Here is a 24597-nt window from a genome sequence, read left to right on the forward strand (position 1 = left end):
TGATCACGTGAAATTCAAAAGTAGGGTTTTAAGGCAAAGGGGAGAAAATCTGAGAATAGCTATCAGGTTCTAGGAGGACATCTCCCCCTCACCCCCACTGGAGATCCAGCTGTTTGAGGGATGTGAGAGAAAAAGCAGCTGCCACTTGAATAGCTGCAGAGGAAGCCAAGCCTTTGGGGAAAGCCAGGTTTCCTAGGAGAGCAAGAAGGTGAAAGTAAGACTCAGAGGAGAGGATCCTCAGACAGAGAGGGGGTTTTGCAGATGATAGACTTGCAGACAAGTTGAAGGATTTGAGAGTGGAGGGTTAGTAGGAGATGGGGTCTTGTGAGGCTGTGCAGAACCTTCTGAAGTGAAAGTCCAAGTGGGGGACTCGAGTCTCTTATGAAACAGGTGTAACCTGTGATAATACTGTACTGAAATTAGTCCTTTTCCTAGGCAGATCATGGTGCTGCTGATGTGAGTATTGTTGGGAGAGGGTCTTGCCAGGAGCACATAGACCTCTGGGTTACCCATCTTTTTTTTTCTTATGCAATTTTAAAAAATTTATTTATTTGTAATTGAAGGATAATTGTTTTACAGTATTGTGTTGGTTTCTGCCAAACATCAACACGATCAGTCATAGGTACATATTTGTCCCTTCCCTTTGAACCTTCCTTCCTCCCACCTCCCTCCCCATTCCACCTCTGTCGGCTGTTACAGAGCCCCACTTTGAGTTTCCTGAGTCATACAGCAAATTCCCGTTGGCTCTCTATTTTACATATGGTTATGCATGTTTCCATGTTACTATATCCATGCATCCCACCCTCTCCTTCCTCCTCCGCCACTCATAAGTCTGTTCTCTATGTCTGTGTCTCGATTGCCCTGCAGATAATTTCATCAGTACCATCTTTCTAGATTCTGTATATGTGCATTAGTATGCAATATTTGTTTTTCTCTTTCTGACTTATTTCACTCTGTATAATAGGCTCAGATTCATCCACCTCATTAGAACTGATTCAGATGCATTCTTTTTTATGGCTGAGTAATATTCCATTGTATATATGTACCACAGCTTCTTTATCCATCCATCTGTCGATGGACATTTAGGTTGCTTCCATGTTCTAGCTATTGCAAATAGTGCTGCAGTGAACATTGGACTGCATGTGTCTTTTTCAATTTTGATTTCTTCCGGTTATATGCCTAGTAGTAGAATTGCTGGGTCACATGGTGCAGCAAAAGCAGTTCCAAGAGGGAAGTTTATAGCAATTCAATCCTACATCAAGAAACAGGAAAAACATTGAATAGACAACCTAACTTTACACCTAAAACAACTGGAAAAAGAAGAACAACAACAACAAAAAAAACCCAGAGTTAGCAGAAGGAAGGAAACTATAAAGATCAGAGTGGAAATAAATGAAAAAGAAATGAAAGAATAGTAAAAATTAATAAAACTGAAAGCTGGTTCTTTGAGAAGGTAAACAAAATCGACAAACCTTTAGCCAGACTCATCAGGTAAAAAAGAGAAGAATCAAATCAACAAAATTAGAACTGAAAAAGTAGAGGTTACAACAGATGATGCAGAGATACAAAGGATCATAAGAGACTATTATGGGTTCCTGGCTTTATTCCCTTTCATGGGGGTGTGAAGACCTGGGGAGATGTGACCTGAAGTTCTCCTGATGGCAGCTACACTGGCTGCTTCATTGACCAAGGGCTTCCTTCTGAAATTATGAATTTCTTGGGCCCTCCAAGAGGTAAAAGGAATAGACTGACAGCATGTATCAGCAAGTTCAGTGGGTTGAGTGGGATGTTTTACCTATTGTTCTTTGTAGCATCTGAACATTGCCCCAATCTGCTCTGATATTTGGATGCACTATGTATTTTTAAACCCATTTACAACTGCAGAAGTGCTGAGTTTGAAAGCAGAACACTTGAAATGGACCCAGGTGTTTAAAAAATGGATACTTATTCAAGAAAGTATTGGTGTGTAGTTTATGAAATAATAAGGCTTTTTTTTTTTTTCAACTAGCCTGATTATTTTTAGAACAGAAATGACAGGGAGGTTTTCCATTGCACAGAAATGTATGACTTAACTGAAACCAAGCAGTTCTTCAAGTGAGCGGTTTCCTCTGGCAGTCATCTCACCCGCAGCCCTTTCTCCAGCGTTTGATCTCTTTTGATTCTTACAAGTGGCCACCAGAGCCGAACTGGAGAATGTGTATCCTGCTTCCATGTGTAGAGAGAATTAGAGAAATCTGTAGGACACAACAGTGTGAATTGTTGGTCTGTTTCTGCATTAACTCAGATCTGTCAGTGATGATTGCCAGTGTGTCTAATACATTCTGAGATCTGTAGAACTGTTTCTCTAAATACACTTAAACACGTGTATTGTATATTTATCACCTTTTATCTCCACTTAATGACTACAAAATGTCCAATTATGAAATTTCGATTATCTACAGTAAACCCATATTTTCATGAGTTCCACCATGAAAAGGAACCCATATTATGTGCAGCATGCTCTCCTGAGCTGCTTTTCTTTTTTTTTTAATTGAGGTACAGTTGATTTACAATATTATATTCATTTCAGTTGCACAACACAGTGATTCAGTAAGCTATCTTTTCTTCTCTTGCTGTGACCTCTGAATGTTTTCACATCGTTCCGGGTTTTAGATGACCCTCCCCACCCACCCTCCAACACTTAGAGATTTTTACAGTTCTGAATTCCAGCCCAGGCTTCTGGTCCAGGTTAAGACTCCTGTATTCAGTGGCCCTGTAGACATTTCTGTCTTGAAGTCTTTCTAGCTTTTCTGTCAACACATGGTTCTAATAATTTTTTCAGTCTATTTTCTTTTTTAAAAAATTTTACTTATTTATTTTTGGCTGTGCTGGGTCTTCGTTCCTGCCCGGGGTTTTCTTTAGTTGTGGTAAGCAGGGGCTGCTCTCTAGTGGCGGTGCATGGGCTTCTCATTGCAATAGCTTCTCTTGTTGCCGAGCGTGGGCTCTTGGGCGCGTGGGCTTCAGAAGTTGCTGCATGTGCGCTGAATAGTTTCAGCCCCTGGACTCTAGAGCACAGGCTCAGTGGTTGTGGCACAAGGGCTTGGTTGCTCTGCAGCATGTAGGATCTTCCCTGACCAGGGATCAAACTCGTGTCTCTTGCTTTGGCAGGCAAATTCTCTACCGCTGAGCCACCAGGGAAGCCCCAGTCAATTTTCTTAGACTTCTAGGTAGATAACTGTATTGCCTGTGGGAAACAGTAACATAATCATTTCCCGATAGTTATACCTTTATTTTTTTAACCTTTGTTTTGGCGAGAACTTCTGGATTAGCACTTCCCAAAATTGCCTGAAAAGAATCAGCTGGGCAGCTTGTTTTCAATATACAGAGTACTAGGTCTCTGCCCTTGGGAGTTTTAACTTAGTAGGTTTGGGTTGAGGCAGAGGAATCTGTTTTATTTTTAAATAAATACCATAGAAATTTCTAAATCTTCAGATAATGTTGGGAAATATCATTTCAGATAATATTTTAATAGTGGTGATAGTCTTTGGTTCTTGGCTATGGAGCATCTATATCACATATGATGTTAATTGACTTCTGGTTCTGTTCCTGCCTTCACCTGTGGCATTGTCTGTGACAGCCTTTGGAGATATTGTGTGCCCAGCTGTCAGTGGGTGGTCTCAGCCAGGCAAAGAACTTTCTGCCCTGATTATCATTCCATAAGCATTTCTAGTACCTGTTCTGCTTCAGACTGCAGAAAGTGCTGCCATACGGAGAAGCACACGGTGGGTCTTATTGGTTTTCTGACTTTCATGCCTTCTCCAACCTCCACCGTCCCTTTCGTGGGACTCTGGATGCCTGTGAAACTTTTTCCATAGTACACTTGTGTGCTGCTCCTTTTTTGTCTTAGCTGACCAGACCCTTTGTTTGCCCAAACCTGAAGTATTGGTCAGAGTTCTCCTTCCTCATCCTACCCTGACATGCAGTCTGTTACTGCACGTGAGTCAGAGAACTGTCTGTTCCGTATATGCTAGAAGCAGCGTCTAAATCAGAGATGGTTTATAACACACTGGGGTTTTATCTTGTGTTAATGGAATAATGTTCTGAAAGCTTCTATAGTTGTGTCTTTGGACAGGGACTTTTAGCTATAGCTGGAACTTTTAGCTATAGCTCATAGATAGCGCTGTGACAGTGTTGAACTATTTCCAATTCTTGTCCTACCATATTTTCTTACTTCTATGTCTTTGAATCTGTTGTTCTAGCTATGTTTGTCTCCTCTCTTCCTCATCTTCCCCAGTTTCCCTTGCCAACTTCTGTTCAGCCTCTGAGATTCAGCTCAGCCATTGCCTCTTTTCCTGAACCCCAAGTTGATTTACGTGTCTTTTCATGCTCTGCTATGGCTTACTGAATAGAAGGCACTTATGCTATTGTAATTATCTGTTCACTTGTCTGTATATTCTATTAGCTTGTAAGTCCTTAGTATGTTGCTAGCCTGTATACCCCAAGTGTTTGTTAAAGAACTTTATAAAGTTGGCATCTCCCACTTGTTCCAGTTTTTAAACTACTTTTGATCATGAGAATGTTCATTTTGTCTTCCTTGACTTGCAAAAAGTGTGAGAGATTGATAATGTCCAATTTTGGCAAGAATGTGGAGAAGAGAACTCGGTAGAAGTGTGATCTGATGCAACACTTGAAAGATAAAATTTTAAATGCATATAACCTTGACCCAGCAATTCTCCATATAGGAATTCTCCCACAAAGACCCTTGCACCAAGTATATCAGGGTTAAGGTATAAAGAGATGATCAAAGTATCCAACAGTAATGAAATGGTGAAATTTATTATGGTATATATAGATGTGTGTGTGTGTGTGTGTATATATATATATATATATATAATTATAGCTATGGAATTCTGTGTAGTAGTCAAAATAACTGAACTAGGTATATATGTTCAGATATGGAAAGAGGTCCATAATATATATTCATTTTCATCCTTCCTCAGAAATAACCTCTGCTTTGAATTTAGTGCTTAACACTTCCGTTCATATTTTTGTATTTTTATTACACATGTGTGTGTGACCATTAAAACATACAGCATTATTTCTTATATTTTTCAATTTATTTTTTATTGAAGGATAAATGCTTTAGAGAATTTTGTTGTTTTCTGTCGAACCTCAACATGAATCAGCCATAGGTATACATATATCCCCTCCCTTTTGAACCTCCCTCCCATCTCCCTCCCCATCCCACCCCTCCAGCCCGACACAGAGCCCCTGTTTGAGTTTCCTGAGCCATACAGCAAATTCCCATTGGCTCTCTATTTTACATATGGTAATGTAAGTTTCTGTGTTACTCTTTCCATACATCTCACCCTCTCCTCCCCCTCCCTATGTCCGTAAATCTATTCTCTACGTCTCTTTCTCCATTGCTGCCCTGTAAATAAATTCTTCAGTACCATTTTTCTAGATTCTGTATATTGACTTCATCAGAATAGCATCAACCTGTGGCTTCTTTTGTTCACCTACATTGTTTCTAAAATGATCTCCATACTGGTATGGTTATTTTCAATGCTGTATAAAATTCAGTTCTGTTAATACACCACATTTAATTTATTCTCTTATTGACTGACATTCAACCTGTTTCTACTTTTCCGAACAAAGCTTTAGTGGATTTTCTGGTACAGGTCATCTCATGCAGCCCAGAGAGTTTTTCTATGGTATAATTTTAATAGTGGGATTCCTGAGTCCAGAAGAGTGTTATAACTTATTTATGCTTAACGTAGCAGTTGTTGGTACTCAAGGGTACCCCTCCCAAGCCCAGGGTTGATGTGTGTGGAACCATAAATACTATATTGGCTGTTGTGGTGCACATAGGAATGTCAGTCTGTTGATGTTGAATTCCAGCAAATCTGTATAATTTTTTTTTTCCTGAAAAGGAAACTGTTTGCTGCTCAAGCCAGGTTCTCCTTTTCTTTACACAACTCCAACCTCAGCTCTTACTGAGCCAGTTGAAATAGCAGTGGTTCCTTTTTTATGGGTCAAGAGGTGGTAATTTATAAGCATGTTTCAGAAGCCATATGTGAACTAATTACTTTTTATTCTACCTAGATATAGTCTCATAAGTGAGAAACAAGGGCAGGAAAGTATTGCTCTTCAGGAGCTCTTCATATGGTCTCTAGTTGCAGCTCTCAGCCTTAGTTGCTCTGTTCAGGATAGGAGTAGCATTTAGGGTGTTCTTGCCTGGAAATAGTTGATATGGGCAGCTGAGAGGGGCTCAGAGCAAGTGACAGTGATACAGGTGATCCAGGTGTCTCAGGCAGATGTAGTGTACATAGGACCTTGGATTGGAGAGGCAGAGGTGCGTGGTGAATTCTTAGAGAATAGGGATCCTGTGTTCATAAGACTAGCTACAAAGCTTTTCCATGAGGTTGGCACCTTCTGTCCCTTCCTTCACTCTCACTGAAAACAAGTCCTGCTTCTCCCTTTCAAGTAAGCATGAGCTCAGATAGGATAGATTGTCTCAACAAGGAGCCTTGACTACAGAGATGAGCACTTCATTAAAAATCACCAGAAACAGCTATGCAAAGGAGATAGCAGAAGCGTTTATTTTGGACATAGAATTCGTAGAACAAGTGGAACTAGATTTTAAAATTGTGTAGTTGAACTCTTGGAGAGAGATGAACAGTTTTTAAAAAATTAACTATTTTTGACTGCATTGGGTCTTTGTTGCTAGAGCAGGCTTTTTCTGGTTGTGGTGAGCAGGGGCTATTCTTCATTGTGGTGCTTGGGCTTCTCAGAGTGGTGGCTTCTCTTGTTAAGGAGCATGGGCTCTAGGTGTATAGGCTTCAGTAGCTGCAGCAGTCCATGGGGTGGTGAAGAGTGGGACACAACTGAGCGACTTCACTTTCACTGTTCACTTTCATGCATTGGAGAAGGAAATGGCAACCCACTCCAGTGTTCTTGCCTGGAGAATCCCAGGGACGGTGAAGCCTGGTGGGCTGCTGTCTATGGGGTCGCGCAGAGTTGGACACGACTGAAGCGACTTAGCAGCAGCAGCTGTGGCATATGGTCTCTAGTTGCAGCTCTCAGGCTTAGTTGCTCTGTGACATGTGGGATCTTCCTAGACCAGGAATTGAACCTGTGTCCCCTGCCTCAACCACTGGGCCACCAGAGAAGTTCCAAGCTATTTTATCTACCAAAAATAACTAAGTATTGATTCTGGAATTTAAAAGTTTGATTGTCAAAATAAGAAATTCATTAAATGGTCTGGTTATCTGTGTCTGTAACTTAAGAGCAGATTTGTGAGCTGGATACTAGAGCAGAAAATTGTTCTTAAACACATGATGGAAGGACAGAGTAATAGGGGGAAAAAAAAAGACTTGGAGGATAGATTGAGGAGTGCCATTAATAACAGTTCCAGAAGGAGGCTAAAGAGAATGCACAGAAATTATATTTAAAGAAGTAAGAAACCCAATTTCAAAGTGGTTGACCAAACACATTTTCCCACTTACCCCTCTGTACCAAGTCCATAGAAATGATAAAAAAATTAAGTTTAATAAATTATCTTTCAAGATTGAAAAGAAATGTTCCTGACCTGAAGCCATAAAATATTTTTAAGTGAAAGGGTGTACGTAAAGGAGAAGTTGAAGAAAGGAACTGCTTCACAGTGCCTGTTTGAGGTCATCACTGCTACTGAGACCCTGAAGCTGTCTGCTGATTTTGTCAGAAAAGATTCAACATGAGGCCCCCAGCAAGGAGGCCACTATTGGCTAAGATGGCAAGTGAACAGTCCCATGGGAGATGTTTACATGGTCATGAAAACCCAGAGGGAGCTTAGCACAGTGAAATATAAACAGCAGATCTACACCCTGTGGGTTAGAAGAGTCAGAAAGAAACTTTAAAAATAGGTCAGTCTAATTTCCTTAGAGGACCAAGGATAGACTTTCATGCTTAATACAAGAAGTAGAAGTTATGAAACTATAAATAATAATGAAAATGAAGAATACAGTTGTTGAACAAACTCACTAGATGGGCTACTGAGCAAACTGGATATAGCTAAAGAACAGATTATTGAACTGAAAGATCAGGGCAAGAAATTCTCCCGGAAACCAGCATCAAGAGATGAGTATATAGACAGCATATATGTTTTTGCTTGTTTTTGTATCCATTCAGCCAGTCTGTCTTTTAGTTGGAGAGTTTAATCCATTTATATTTAAAGTAATTATTGATATATATGTTCCTGTTGGCATTTTCTTAGTTGTTTTTGGTTTGTTTTTGTAGGTCTTTTCCTTCTCTTATGTTTCCAGCCTATAGAAGTCCTTTTAGCATTTGTTGTAAAGCTTGTTTGGTGGTGCTCAATTTTCTTAACTTTTCTTTGTTTGTAAAGTTTTTGATTTCTCCATCAATTTTGAATTTTGAGACCCTGCTGGGTAGAGTAATTTTGGCTGTAGATTTTTCCCCTTTCATTACTTTAAATATATCCTGCCATTCCCTCTGGCCTGCAGAGTTTCTGTTGAAAGGTCTGCTGTTAACTGTATGGGATTTCCCTTGTATGTTACTTGGTTTTCCTTTGGTGCTTTCAGTATTTTTTCTTTATGTTTAATTTTTGTCAGTTTGATTAATATGTGTCTCAGTGTGGTTCTCCTTGGGTTTATTCTGTATAGGACTCTCTGCATTTCTTGGACTTGACTATTTCCTTTCCCATATTAGGGAAGTTTTCAACTATAATCTCTTCAAAAATTTTCTGATTCTCTTTCTTTTTCTCTTCTTCTGGGACCCCTATAATTCAAATGCTGGTGCATTTAATATTGTCCCAGAGGTCTCTGAGACTATCCTCAATTCTTTTCATTCTTTTTTCTTTATTCTGCTGTTTAGCATTTATTTCCCCCATTGTATCTTCCAGTTCACTTATCTGTTCTTCTGCCTCAGTTATTTGGCTATTGAGTCCTTCTAGAGTATTTTCAATTTCAGTAATTGCTTTATTTGTCATTGTTTGTTTATTTGTTATTTCTTGTAGGTCCTTCTTAAATATGTTTAAATGGTTCTTGCATTTTCTCCATTCTATTTTCAAGATTTTGATCATCTTTATTATCATTACTCTAAATTCTTTTTCAGGTAGTTTGCCTGTTTCCTCTTCGTTTATTTGATCTTGTGGGTTTTTACCTTGTTCCTTCATTTGTGCAATATTTCTCTGTCTTTCCATTTTATCTTACTGTGTTTGAGGTCTGTTTTCCCCCAGCTATAGGATCTTAGTGCCTTTTGGTTTTGGTCCCTGCCCTCTGTTGGTGATGTTAGTCCAGCGGTTTGTGTGGGCTTCATGTTGGGAGGGACTTGTGCCTGTGTTCTGGTGGGAAGCGGTGAGTTTTTCCCCTCCTGATGGGCAGGGTTCTGTGAGATGGTAGGTATTAGGGTGTCTGTGGGAAACCTGTCTGCTGATGATTGGGTTTGTGTTCTTATCTTGCTTGTTGTTTGGGTGAGGCGTCCTGCCCTGGGTGCTGTTGACAATTGGGTGATGCCAGGTCTTGAATACACGTAGAGGCTTTCGTGGGAGTTCTCACTAATTACTACTCCCTAGGGTCAGAAGTTCTCTGGCAGTCTAGTGTCCTGGACTCAGTGCTTCCTTAGATTCTCAGGCTTGATCTGTGGTCAGGGAACCAAGATCCCACAAGTCATTTGTCAAGGGAATAAAGAGGATTAAAGCTAACAAATAAAAAACAAAAAACAAGCAAAAAAACTAGGGGAAAAAAAAAAGAACCCTAGACAAATGACAAATGCAATATCAGGAGAATAGTAGCAAAAGCAAAGGAACATATACACACACAAAAACAAAACCAAAACAGTCTAAAGAAGAATACAGAGAGTGACCTGGTGAACTAAGGAAATCAAAAATAATACCAACCAATTAAAAACAGCACTAACTGAAACATGAAACAGAAAACAAGACCAAAGCAAAGAGCCAACTGAGGAATAAAGCAAAGAAAAGAAAACACACTAACATGGGGGGGGGGGGGGGGGTGCGGGGAGAAAAAAAATAGAAATGCAGAGTTAAATAGAAGTATTTAAAAAAATTTAAATATATTAAAGAATAGCTATGCCAAGAAAAGAACAATAAGAAAAACAACAAAAAAAAGGAAAAAATAAACCCCACAAAATTGGAAAAAGCCAATATAGAGGTAGACATATATAGAGAAAATACTAATAAAAAATGTGATTAAGAAAAAATTCTCAAAATCTTAAAGTGCATGCTCCTCAACAAGAGAAGCCACGCCCAACTACATGAAGACCACACGCAGCAATGAAGACTCAACACAACCATAAATAAACAAGGAAAGAAAATTTAAAAAGAAAATGAAAAGAATCCAGGGACTTCCCTGACAGTCCAGTCATTAAGACTCTGCACTTCCAATGCAGGGGGCCTGGAAGGACTGATGCTGAAGCTGAAACTCCAGTACTTTGGCACCTAATGGGAAGAACTGACTCATTTGAAAAGATCCTGATGCTGAGAAAGATTGAAAGTGGGTGAAGATGGGGACAACAGAGGATGAGATGATTGGATGGCATCACTGGCTCAACGGACATGAGTTTGAGTAAACTCCAGGAGTTGGTGATGGACAGGAAGGCCTGGCATGCTGCAGTCCATGGGTCAGACACAGCTGAGCAACTGAACTGAAATGAACTGAACTGGATTCCATCCCTAGTTGGGGAACTAAGAGTCCACATAGTGCATGAAGTAGAGAAAAAAAAAAAATCCAAATGATATTAGATTAATCACTGGTTTTAAGAAATAACAGCAGAATGTCTTCAAGGGGCTGAGGAAAATAAACTTGAACTTAAAATTGTATTCTCATCCAAACTATCTTTCAACAGCGTGGATGCTATAATAACATTTTCAGAATTTAAGGACTTTAAAAGCCCTTTGCTGAAAGAGCTATTTAAAGATACATTGCAGAAAGAAAATAAATGAACCAAGAAGGGAGTAATGGGATTTAAGAGAAAAGGAAAAAAAAAAAAAAAGGAAGCAGAGAAATCAGAAAAACAATGCTGAATGTAGATAAATATTGGTTGTAAGATATATGATGATTTTTAGTAAGTTGTGACTTAAATCAGCAAAAATAGCAACTTGGAATTTGTGGTTAAGGAGAGCAAAAAGGGAATTAGAAGCTAACTATAGGCTTCTATCCTCAATGAAAAAAATGAATGCAAGATGAAAAATAATAACAAAACTGAAATGCAAAATTCAACTTGAAAAGTCAGAGAAATTCTTGGCTATCAAAAATTAAATCCCAAATTGTGGTATCCCCAGGATTTATCAGATTGGATACTGAAGTTAGGCCAGTGGTTGGTGTTATTAGTGCCTCTGAGGTGTAGAAAATCTAACCTGGGTCTACTCAAGGTGAGTAGAACTGGTACTTTTGTAAAGTTTAAAATTTTAGAAGGGCTGCCTCCTTGTGAAAGAGGGCCTCAAATTACTCCTCTGGCCCAGAGAGAGTACAAATAAGATTCCCCTACAAAAAACAGTCTCCACTAAAAGTGAGCTCAAACTCTATTATAAAGCAATCTACTGTGAAGGAGAATCAGCTAGCACTATATATAGTACCTTTAGTGTGCCAAGGACTTTAGGAAAGAGTACATTTTAAAAATTAAGGAAATAAGTTTAGGAATAGTGACATTTGAAAAAGGAATAAGTCTATGACAAAGGAACAAACTGAACTTCTAGAAATAAAAAATAATAAGGTTAGACTCAGTGGAGGGGTTAAATAGCTAATTAGAGACAGCTACAGCAAAAATTAGGAAATGGAAAATAAGTCTGAGAAAATTAACCAGGATAAAGAATACTGAACACAGATACTGGGAAATGGAAAATGTGAAAGTCCATTGAAGAATTTGAAGGATAGAGTGAAAAGATCAACCTAGAATTCTATACCTAACGAGTCTGTTTAAGAGCAAAGAAAGAATATATATTTTCAGAAAAATTCTCAGTGGGTTTGCCACCAATAGACTGTTACTAAGGGAACTAACATAAGATATGCTTTGGGGAAAAAATAAATGGAAGCAATAAGAAAGAAATGGAGTATAAGAAATGGTGCACAGCAGAGGTAGTAAATGTGAGTAAATTTAAATAAACACTGTGTAAAATAATAATGACTAATAATTTTATTGGTCTGAAAATAAGATGCAGCTGAAGTACTAATCAACCATGCCATGAATATAGTTGAGGCATGGTTAGAATTAAAGGATTTTAAGTTACAAGATGAGAGTACAGATACTGACTAAGGTTGTGTAAAATGTTCATGTTAAATTGCTTAGAGGAGGTCTCTGACTTCTCTGAGGAGGCTTATGTTTCTGCCTGAATCCCCACCAGTGGTGCTCTGGATGATGTATTCAGAGTAATTTGAAGTGAACAGACAGGAATGGCCTCCAAGACACCAATCCTGAACTTTTTCATTAGGCTGAAGTGCTCCCAAGTGTCAGGGTCTGTAGTCAAGTACCCTGAGGTGAAGACTGTGCTGTGCAAGAAATGAGCTTAAGACTGGTTAAGAATATAGTCATCTGAGCTTAAAAAAATTTCAGAATATCTTAGTGCCTGGTCCACAGTTATCTATATATCCTTGCAGCTGCCCTCAGTTGGAGGTGTCCCCACCTCTACTCAGCCAAGTGCCCCCTTCATGATCCCCAGTGCAGTACTTGCATCCCCAGTCTGTTTCTGACTTTTTGCGAGAAGTCTCACTGCCCCGGGCGATCTCTCTGATCCCTTGTATGTTCTCTTAAGTTTACTTGGCAGAGGGCTGCTGTTGTACTGTGAAAAAAGTAAGACAGGCCTATTTATATGAACTATAGTTTCTGTACCTATAATATTGAGACTGTTAATATCTAATTCATAAAACATTGGGAGGGTTAAATGAGCCTCTGAATATGTGCAAAGCACCTCTTAGATAACTTGACACTAAATTCTCAGTAAACATTACTTTGTTTCAGACAAAGAAAAAAAAGCAACCACCGGAAGAGTCTGCTCAGAGAGTATTATTGCCCAAAAAAGGAAAACAAAATGAGAAAAATAAAACTTAAAAAGTAATTAAGGACAAAAATAAAAGGAAGAAACTAAGATAATAACAAGCTATGGGAGCAAGTCCAAATATATTATTAGTAATTTGTGAACTAAATAAAATTTTCAGATAAAAAGCAACAATTGTCAAGTGGATATTTTTTAAAAATTTGGCTGTATGCTATTTACAAGAAACAGCAAAAATATAAAAAATATATACACGAAGTTGAAAGTTAAGGATAAAAAGGCAGAAAATTAACACTGCTATATGTTATATGTGAAAGTTGTTAAGACAGTAAATGTTATACATTTGCATTACAAGGAAAAAACATTTTCTTTTATTTTGACTCTATATGAGGTGATAAATGTTCACTAAACTTATTGTGATAATAAATTCATGATGTATGTAAATCATTATGGTCTACACCTTAAACTTATACAGTGCTGTATGTCTATATATCTCAATAAGAAAGAAGAAAAAAAAACGACACACCAAGCTAAGAACTCACCAAAGAAACATGGTGAAACTTTATTAACCTCAGAAAATAGATTTCAGGGAAAAATAGATCTCATGGATTTCATTTTATGAGAGGTTAAAATGATGTATTTTATGTTATATATATTTTATTACAGTAAAAAAATCTTCACCAGAGGTAAAGTTTACAAAAGATAAAAAGATGTAATCAACAGCTATATATATACAACAGCATGAATATGCAACTACTAAACAACCTTGCTTTCTAAAATTGATTCAAGATAGAATAAAAACTGTAAATATTAGTATAATCATTAAAGAATTTGAATTAGTAGCTTAAAATATTTGTACAAAGGAAACAACCAGGCCTGAACAACTTTACCTAAGTTTCAACTTTCAAAGAAAAGAATTCAGTGTTATAAAAATTTCCCAAAGTCTAGAAAAAAAATAATGAGCATTCTGATTTCATTTTTAAGGCTAGAATTACCTTGGTACCAAAACGTTATGAGGACAAGAAAGGAAAATTACAGGCTATCTTACTGAACACAAATGAAAGCCGAAACAAAATATGAAACTTATCTCTGTAGTGTATCCAAAAGATCATGACCACTCTTGTTTTATTCCAACATTTAAAGATAGGCTTCCCAGGTGGCTCAGTGGCAAAGAATCTGCCTGCCAAGAAAGAGATGTGGGTTGATCCCTGTGTTGGGAAGATCCCCTGGAGCAGGAAATGGCAACTCACTACAGAGGAGACTGGCAGGCTATAGCCCATAGGGTCTCAAAAGAGTCAGACACAACTGAGCAACTAAACAACAAGAGACAGATTATTATAATTTAATCATATTCATAGATTGATGTATTAAATCTGTATAATCAATAAATAGTTATTAAGATCCCATATTCATGAATAATTTAAACATTTACACACATTATACCTTAGTAATCTAGGGGTAGAAGAATTCCCTTAAGCTAATATAATATATTTATAAAAACAGTATCCATTATATTTACTGATGAAATACCAAGAGTATTTGTTTTAAGATTGAAAACAAAACAAGGAGGCTTGCTATCATTTTTTTTCAATGTTTTCTTGGAGGTCCTAAGCAGCATAGAAAACAAAACAGATAAAAGGCATTTTAATTGAAAGGAAACAAGTTATTGTTATTTAATGGTGACTATCAATATAGAAAGACTGAAAGAATCTCCAAATAAATCATTAGAATAGAGCAGGGACAGTAAAAGTAAAAATAGATAAATTAGATTACATCAAAATTAAAAACTCCTATGTATCAGAGGACACATCAACATAGTGAAAAGGCAAACTATAGAAAGGGAGGAGATATTTGCATATGATATATTTGATAAGGGGCTCATATCCAGATTATATAAAGAACTCCTATAACTTAAGAACAAAAAATAAAGCAAACAACCTGTTAAAAAATGGGTAAAGAAATTGAATAGATATTTCTCCAAAGATGATTTATAAATGGCCAGTATACTTAACACTATTTAACCATATATTTAAAAATTGTCAAGATGGTAAATTTTATGTATGTTTTACCAAAATTTTAAAAAATAGAGCAAGATTGCTATATGCAAAAATCTTTCTGTAACTGGAAATAAATAACATACATACATCCTTTGTGAACAAAAATCTATAACTTTATTGGAAGAAGTTTTAAAAGGCTTATGAGAGTTTTCTGGTGATCCAGTGATTAGGACTCTGTGTTCTCACTGCTGAGGGCCCAGGTTCAATCCCTGATTGGGGAACTAAGATACCACAAGCCGTTCACAGAAAGGAATGTTCAGTATGTGAAGACATCAGTTCTCCCCAGAAATGTCTGTATATTCAATCAGTTTCCATCAGAATCCCAGCAGGGTTTTTTTTTTTTTTTTTGTAAATGACTGATGGTAAAAGTGGAAGTGTGAAGGGTCAAGAAAAATGAAGACTCTCCTAATGAGGAATGAAAGTTTGAGGCACTGGTGCTACATGAAAAGATAAGTGGAAGCTGTAACTGCTAAGTTATCTTGAGACTGGTATAGGGACAGAAGTAGAATATCTGTCTTGTAAGAGAAGAATGGGTTGTTTATTAAATGATCCTGAGGCAATTGATTATCCATATTGGATTATTTCCTTATACATATAAAAAATCAGTTCTGAGAAGATTCATATTTAAAAATGAAAGATAAAAGCTATAAAATAATGAAGACAATCTGGCAGGATACCTTTATGACCTCAGGAAGGCGCATATTTCATAAAATACAAAAGGCACAAAATATGAAAGAAATATTAATAAATTGGGACTGCTGTATATTTTAAGATGACCAGTCATCAAAAACAACAGAATGAAAAAGAAACCTTAACATGAAAGTTGTTTGTAAGATATACCTTCTGTAAGGTTAAAATACAAAACATAAAATAACCCTTAGAAATCAGTAAGTGAAACACTGTCCCAGAGACAGGAACAGGCATTTCACAGATGAAGAACCACAGTGGCTCATAAACACTGGAAAAGATGCTCAGTCTTTCTAGTAATAAGGAATTTCAAATTAAAACCACAATAACGTTTATCACCTGCCAGATTGGTGAATGTTAGAATGTCTTAACTGTAACAAGGGTTGACATTAATGTAGAGAGAATCTCTTCCACAGCTGATGGGAGAGGAAATTAGTGTAACCACTTTATAAAAGCAAGTTGGCAGTGCCAAGTAAAATTGAATGTGTATAACTTATGACCCAATAATTCTTAGGAATAACTCTTAGGAAATTCTTTTACATGGTCACCAGGAGACATGGACAAGAGTGTTTTATAGCAGCATTGTGACGGAGAGGGAAAAAATGGAAACAACCCAAATGTTCATCAACGCTGGAATGGCTATATAGATTATGATGTAATTGAGCAAAGAAGTACAATCAAACAATTAAAAAAAAAAAGAATAAAGTACAGATCAATTGTAACATAATTTTGAGTAAAAGAAGTTGCATAAAAATATATGTGTAAGCCTATATAGGTTTTTAAGCATGTATTAAATAAATCATGCATTTTTTAAATACATAAATGCTGAAATAGTAAAATCAAGCAAACAGTACGGAATCCGGGATACTGATAACCAAGAAAGGAGCAGGTGTGGTGGGAATGGGCTGTCTTAGATGAGGACTTACAGCCAGGCTTCCAAGTGATGATAATGGTCTGTTTCTCAGACTATAAGATAGGGGATAGATGGGTATTTCACATTTTAGAGCATACACAGCCATTTTGTATGCTTTTGATGTATTTTTAAAAAATGTAACCTGTAATATTTTTAAGAGATGATGGGAAATGTTTTAAAATTAGGTAAAGTGGATCAAGGTATTGAAAATGCATGAAGATTGAAAATCGTCACCTAAGAGTGTTTGGAGGAGATTTAATTTACTAGGTTAAGGCCTCCCCCTATATCAGTGTTAGGTTTCAACTGAGGGGAAAGGTATAAAAAACTGTCAGAACTTCTCGGGCCTGGAGCTTAAATGAAGTCTGGGGGTCACCAGTTCCTACACCTGGATTGCTTTTCTTTCTTCCTCACTGCTTGTACTTCTGTAAATATTTAGTGACTGACTGCCAAGTCCTGGGCATTGTACTAGGGGCCAGGTAGTCAGGAGATGTAATGTCCCTGTCTTGGCAATTATAGTACTGGTAGTTTTCAAACTTTTTATTTATTTTTTTTAGTTTTCAAACTTTGGCTCACAGGATTTGTTAATCTTAGTTTCCTAATCAGACTCCACAAGTGAAATCACTTCATGGCCACATTATAATTCACTCTGTAAGATATTTTTAAGGAAGTCATTTATTTACCTTAATTTACAGTTTAATTGAAAGTGTTGGCCTTTCCAGGTGGTGCAATGGTAAAGAATCCACCTGCCAATGTAGGAGACACCTGAGATATGAGTTTGATCCCTGTGTCAGGAAGATCCCCTGGAGTAGGAAATAGCAACCTACTCCAGTATTCTTGCCTGGAGAATCTCATGGACAGAGGAGCCTGGCAGGCTGCAGTCCATGGGGTCTCAAAGAGGCGGACACAACTGAGCAGCTGAGCGCACACATCCACCATCTCCCGGAGTTTGCTCAAATTCATGTCCATTGAATTGGTGATGCCATCCAACCATATCATCCTCTGTCTCCCCCTTCTCCTCCTGCCCTCAATCTTTCCCAGCATCAGGGTCTTTTCTGATGAGTTGGCTCTTCACATCAGGTGACCAAAGTATTGGAGTTTCAGCTTCAGCATCAGTCTTTCCAATGAATATTCAGGGTTGATTTCCTTTAGCATTGACTGATTTGATCTCCATGCTGTCCAAGGGACTTAAGAGTCTTCTCCAGCACCATAGTTTGAAAGCATTTGGTGCTTAGCCTTCTTTATGGTCCAGCTCTCACATCCATACATGACTATTGGAAAAACCATAGCTTTGACTATACAGACCTTTGTTGACAGAATAATGTCTGTGCTTTTTAATATATAGATATATGTTTATTACCAGTCTTTTCTTCCTTCCTGTACACATCAAGCATTTCTTGATGTACTCTGTTTGGAATTGGCTTTGCTGTATTGATTTAATCTTTCTATCTATATTTTTTAGACTTGAACTGGGATCTAACCTCAAACCTTGACTTGGAGCAGTGTTTTTGAAAGCACAACAAGCATGCTGCTAGAGAATATTAAGTGGTGGGAAGGGAAACATTTTTCATTTTAACAGTCTTATTTTAATGTTTATTGTAAAATATACACATGAAACGTGTGATTTCATGGCTGTTATTACTCAGGATGCAACTAACATAGTCTATGTGATATCCCATCTCACGTAGAGGGCATGAATTAATGGCCCAGGGGGTTCTCAGATGTAGCAAAAAAAATCACAGAATAAATACATGGATTATAGGCATAGTGTTTAGTTGTAACGGTGAGTTAAGATATCTCTGGTGTCCTCTGATGGTCCCCTACTCATATCATAACTCAAAAAAAAAAAAACCCTAAGCTTCTGTGGTTTAGTCAGGAAAAAGCAATCTAGAAAATTCATGTAAGCAAATAATTTATTCAAATAACATCTTCTGTTGTAGGTCGGGTTCTGGAAATACACAGATAAATAAAATGTAGATCCTACCCTTGAAAGCACTAGCCTAACAGATGGGCAAGTGCAGTGAAGTATTGGAACAGTGCAACAGTGGAAATGTGTACTTGTCAAGTGGGTAACTTGGAAGAGTGGGCACTGACTTAGGGAGCAGTGAGGGAGGTCTTCAGAGAGAAAGGGAGACTTGCAAACAAGCAGTCTTGAGAAATGAGCAGAAAATTTACAGCGAAGTAGATTGGGAAAGGGAGATCTCAGAAAGGCGCTGGCCAAGGTACAGATTAACTGAGCAGCTTATTCATGCTGATGTGGGGTGAAAGGTGAGGCCAGAGAGTGGAGCCAGTTATGAAAGCACCTGTATGGAAATAGGATGGTGTGTCTTTATATCTTAGTCTATAAATGACTGTTGGCCTCCGGAAGGTTTCAGGCAGGAGACTGCATGATGTCTGGGGCAGTGTAACAGATGGAGCAGAGAAGGGGGAGTCAGGATTACATATAGCTACTCATTGGGCAGAGAGAGCAGTTGTGGGGAAGTTCAAAATTTCTGTTTTGTTTAACTTCATGTAATTTTTAAGAAATTTGATTACATATAGATTTTTTTCCACAGAATTTAATGTGTTCAAGGAGGCTCAAGGAGTCTGTTATAAACAAGGTATTAAGTAACTTTGCCTATATAGTCTTAAAGGTAAATAGATTTTGACTTATTTTATGTTAAAATACTGGCTCCCAAGGTGACTCAGCAGAAAAAAATCAGGAAGATCCCCTGGAGGAGGACATGGCAACCCACTCTAGTATTCCTGCCTGGAGAATCCTGTGGACAGAGGAGCCTGGTTGGGCTACAGCCCATGGGGTTGCAAGGAGTCGGACACAACTGAAGCAACTTAGCACACACGCATGCATGTTAAAATACATGCAGGCTGGGAACTCTCTCGTAGTCTATGGGTCAGGACTCTTGTGCTTTCACTGCCAAGGGCAGTTTGATCCTTGTTCAGGAAACTAAGATATCCTGCAAGGTGTACAGTGCAACTAAATAAATAAATAAAAATAATGCAGGCAGGATATTAAATTAAGTGGAGATGTGCTACTGATGAGACTCAGCTGCAAACAAATTTTGTTTTCCAGTTAAAGTGGTACATATGGTAACACACTGCAGAGGCAGAAGAATGAAACATTTAAACTTTTTTTGCAACTAGTATCCTGCCAGGAAAATCTCAGACAACAGTGTTAATTAAAGGGAATTGAGTGGACAATAAAGTAAGTTTATAAAGAGCCTTCTTTAAATATGGGTTTCATATTCTACATATCTTAGTTGTGGCATATTGTTTACTTTTGTGTGTATTTACTATCATACCTTAGGCCTGCTAGTCTTTGGATTTGCTGTGTATTGCTCTGCCTTCCCAAGAAATGTAGTAGTATGCCAACTTATTTCTGTACCTTCGGCATGTCATGATTTAGAGTCACAGATCTGATGCTGATTGCACTCGCTTGTGTCTGTGTCCACGGCCGGCCCCTTAACACCAAATGTTCTGTTTCACGTTCATTTGGAGGATAGTCTCTTAATATCTCTGGGGATGTGGGTTGGTCAGCTAATTTGCTAACATTCAAGAGTTATGAGCTCAGCATTCCCGTAACCTTTTAGTGTTTTAGTCCAGCAAAAATTTCTGACTCTGAGCAGGGAATTAACTAGAGCATCTTACCAGAATAATCCAGAAGCAACAAAAGAGGCAATTCCCGCAAAGGGCACATAAAGTGAAAGTGAAAGTGAAGTTGCTCAGTCGTGTCCAACTCTTCAAGACCCCGTAGACTGCAGCCCACCAGGCTTCTCTGTCCATGGGATTTTCCAGGCAAGAGTACTGGAGTGGGGTGCCAAGACATGTTCAAAAGGAACGTTAACACTAACGGGGTAATGTGACTGCATTGTAGAAACGAGGGAGTCAGAAACGAAGGGCCACAAACGACCTTGGAACAGCTGTAGATTCCTTTCTGCAAGGCTCAGTAGTGTTCACCATAATGCAGATTAGCATGTATTTGAAAAGATATTTTCAACAGCTCTTGTCATTAAGTTAACATTCTTTTTCATTCTTTTGAAAATTCAATTCCTATTTCCTTATTTTCTGCTTTGACACAGAAATCCCCTGCAAAGAAGCTGAGCCATGCAATTAGTAAATCTTTGGGGTGTGTACCCACCAGAGAACCCCCGCATCCTGTTTTTCCTGAGCAACCAGAGAAACCACTTGACCTTGCAAATATAGTGTAAGTATATATGTGGAGCGAGATGTGGATTATACTGAAATGGATACCTTGCTGGATTCTTTTGGATCAGAACTGACTATCAGCTAACATGAATGTTTAACCTTGTGTTTTTTACTTTACTTTTGGGGATCTTAATACTTCAGGCTTTCAGCACTTTAAATCACCATAATATCTACATGGAAACCTAGCTCCTGAGCCCTGAAGCCTAAGTAATATAGGAGTCTCTATCAGAAAATTAACACATTACGAGTAATTATTATACTGGGTTTAACAAGGGCGCCTTTTTTTTTTGTGTTCTTTTCAGTAGTAGGGATCTTTTCTCTACAACAATTAATGACCACTGAGATTTTAAAGGTAATTTAGACAACGTGAAAATGAAAATCAACCTCATTTATTCTTTTCGTATTGAGAGAAAATTAGAAAACACAAGACTGTACAGGGACCAGTTTCATGGAAGACAGTTTTTCCACGGGACGAGGTGGAAGGTGGGGTGGGAATGGTTTCGAAATGATTCGTGTGCATTGCATTTATTGTGCACTTTATTTCTATTATTATTGCATTGTGATACATAATGAAATAATTACACAGTTCACCATAATTTGGAGTCAGTGAGAGCCCTGATCTTGTTTTCCTGCACCCAGATCCCTTGCACGCACAGTTCACGTAGGGTTTGTGCTCCTATGAGAATCTAATGCTGCTGCTGACCTGGCAGGAAGGAGGTGGAGCTCAGGATGTAAGGCAAGTGATGGGGAGTGGCTGTAAATACAGATGAAGCTTTGCTGGCTCGCCTGCCGCGCAGCCAGGTTCCTCACAGGCCACGGACCAGTACAAGTCCTAATGGATACCTCCATATCACTAAATAATGTATTCAGAGCACCATTTCTTGGCTTATCCATTTTGGACATACTGAATTCCTTCTGTGGTATATAGGACCAACCTCATTGTAGCTCTGCATATCAACCCATCCCAGCTTTTCATAATTCTGTCACCATTTAAAAAATTATTTACCTTTGTAATCTTGAATGTAATTCTTAAACTTCTATTTCTTATAACTTCTTTTGATGTAATTCTTAAACTTCTATTTCTTATAACTTCTTTTGACTTCCACTATGTAACTTCTGTCCCCTTCTCCCTTCTCCTTTTGCCTCCTAACTTCTATCACTTATGCCATTACTTTTATATTGTCAAAGCTAGTAATGGTTCTGTTCTCTCCTGTGATCATGACTAAGTCTTCTGAGATTTATTAAGGGCTCAGTCTAAAAGTTGGAAACCAAATAACAGCATTTTTAGTTAATTCCATTCATGACAGAGTTCAGCTGTGTGCTGTCATTCTGGACACCCTTTGGGTTGGTTCCTGTGTCATGGTCCCTGTGCCGCTGTTCTCGATGGAGTTGAGTGGGATCCTCTTTCTTACCATGGATTGCTCAAAACTGTGCCTGTTGGCTTTATAGCTGGACTGACTTTCTTGTACTATTTTTGTGGTGGTTTTTCCTTCAGTGTTCCATTGTTTTCTTCCTGGGGAAAAAATACACTTTTCTCCCACTGTGTTTCATAGTGGATTTTACCTATTGTGTGTAATCCATTGTTTGATTAAATTGATTAACCTTTTCTCTTTTTGGTTAGTGTTTTTTATTTGAATTTAAAAAAAAATCTTGCCTGCTCCAACACTGTAGTGATTTTTTTCCTCTCTTTTTAAGTTTTAAAGATGTCCCTTTTATATATGTCTTTAATTCATCTGGAACAGACTTTTAGTGTGTAGTGCAATGTAGAATATCCAATTCTCTTTCTCTCTGCATTTGAATAACTTGTCTCAAGGCCATTTGTTGGATAATCCATCATTTCCCCACTTAACTACAATGCCATCATTGTCATAAATGAAGTTTCCAAATACACACGTCTGATTTCTGAGCTCTTTATTCTGTTCCTTTGGTCGAAATGTCTATCACTATGCCAATATCATACTATCTTAATTACTGTAAGGGATTAAGTCATCTTCTTTTTTAGGGATGTCTTGTCTATTCTTTGCCCTTTGCTCTTTCATATAAATTTGAGAATCAGCTTATTGAGACCCTCATAAAATTTTGATCAGAGATTTATTGACTCTAAAGATCAAATTGGGGAGAACAGACATCTTTACAATATTGTCTTCCATTCCATGAATGTATTATGTCTTCCCACCTATTTGAATGTCCTTTTGTGCCATTTAGTAAAGCTGTATAATTTTTCCTCAGAAAGGTCTTGTATATGTTTAATTCTTGTGTACTTTGCTTTTGTTGTTGCTATTGCAAATGGTACCTTTTTTTCCTACAGTTATTTTGAGATGTAATTTAGATGCAATAAAATGCTCCCACTTTAAGTGTACAATTCAATGGTTTTTGGCAAATGTGTACAGTCATGCACATGGTATCTTTTTTTGAATTATGTTTCTTAACAGTCTGTTGCTGGTATATGGAAACGCACATTGCTTTTGTATTTTAATCCACTAGATAGTCATCTTGCATAACTTGCTTGTAATTCTAGCAGTTTGTACTCAGATTCGTTTGGATTTTTCTATAAATAATTATATCACCTGCAAATAATGATTGCTTTTTTTTCCCTCCCATTCTTTATATGTTCAAATATAATCATACTTTTTTCTTTTTATTGTGCTGGCTAGTGCCTCCAGTGCAATATTGTATAGAAGTGGTTTGATAGGCATTCTTGCATTATTAGTAATACCAAAGCTAGTGCTTTCAGCATTCATTTTAGTATGTTCTTTGATGTAGGTTTTTTGTAGAAGCTGTTTATCAGATAAAAGAGGTTCCTTTTATTCCTGTTTTGCTAAGAGTGCTTTCTTTTTGTCATGAATGATGTCAACTTTTATCAAAGACTTTCGGCATTAATATGATAGCCTGAGTTTCTTTATTCTATTAATATAGTGAATTACATTAATTTTTTAAAACAACCCTACGTTCCTGGATTAAACATAAGTTGACCCTCCTTTTTAATACACTGCTAGATTTCACTTGCTAATATTTGTTTAGATTTTTTTCTATGTTTAGAGTTAAGTTGTCCTGTTACTGCTCTTAATATTTTGGGTTTGTTTTTAGGATAAAATTTGGCCAGTTTGTTATCTTAGAAAGTCGAGGAGCATTCTCTTTTTTTTTATTTTTTTGGAAGAGCTTAATATTGGAATTATTTGCTCCTTGTTTTTGGTAAAACTCACCAGTGAAGCTGTCTGTGCCTAAACCCTTCTTTGTGGAAAGATTTTTTAACTGTTAATTCCATTTTAAAAAGCAGTTATAAGACTATTTTCATTTTGTATTCCTTTACGAGTCATTTTGGAACATTTTATAGATGTAGGGATTTGTCAATTCCATCTAAATTTTTAAAGTTATTGGCACAAAGTTTATAATATTTTATCAACAATATTTGTGCTAATATCTTTTTCACCCCTACTCTCACATATTTATTTTTTTTCCTTGAAAAATCTTGCCATAGGTTTGTCTGGTAGGCTTCCAGAAGACCACCTTTTGGTTTCGATTATTCTTTTGTTATATGAATTATATTTAATTTTTTTCATTTATTTCTTTATTATTTCTTTTGTTAAAGCTTGTCTGGGTTTATTTTTGCTTCTATTTTCCTAACTTATTTTAAGATACGGTTTGCTTACTCCTGGGCTTCCCTGGTGGCTCAGATGGTAGAGAATCTGCCTGCAGTGCAGGAGGCCCGGGTTCCATCCCTGTTTTAGGAAGATCCCCTGGAGATTTGAATGGCT

The 24597-nt window shown here is 37.4% G+C and overlaps 1 protein-coding gene across 13 annotated transcripts in view; it reads left to right on the forward strand.

Moving 5' to 3' along the window:
• Window positions 1-24597, forward strand: part of DTNB (dystrobrevin beta) — a 235813-nt gene that overhangs the window by 100851 nt on the left and 110365 nt on the right. For all 13 annotated transcript variants that reach the window (XM_070450768.1, XM_020913837.2, XM_070450757.1 and 10 more), the window contains one exon: window positions 20716-20840. In XM_070450768.1, coding sequence (XP_070306869.1) covers window positions 20716-20840 — 125 coding nt within the window. The remainder of the gene's footprint in view (window positions 1-20715; window positions 20841-24597) is intronic.

The sequence above is a fragment of the Odocoileus virginianus genome, chromosome 2 (assembly GCF_023699985.2).
Source record: "Odocoileus virginianus isolate 20LAN1187 ecotype Illinois chromosome 2, Ovbor_1.2, whole genome shotgun sequence".
Lineage (NCBI taxonomy): Eukaryota > Metazoa > Chordata > Mammalia > Artiodactyla > Cervidae > Odocoileus > Odocoileus virginianus.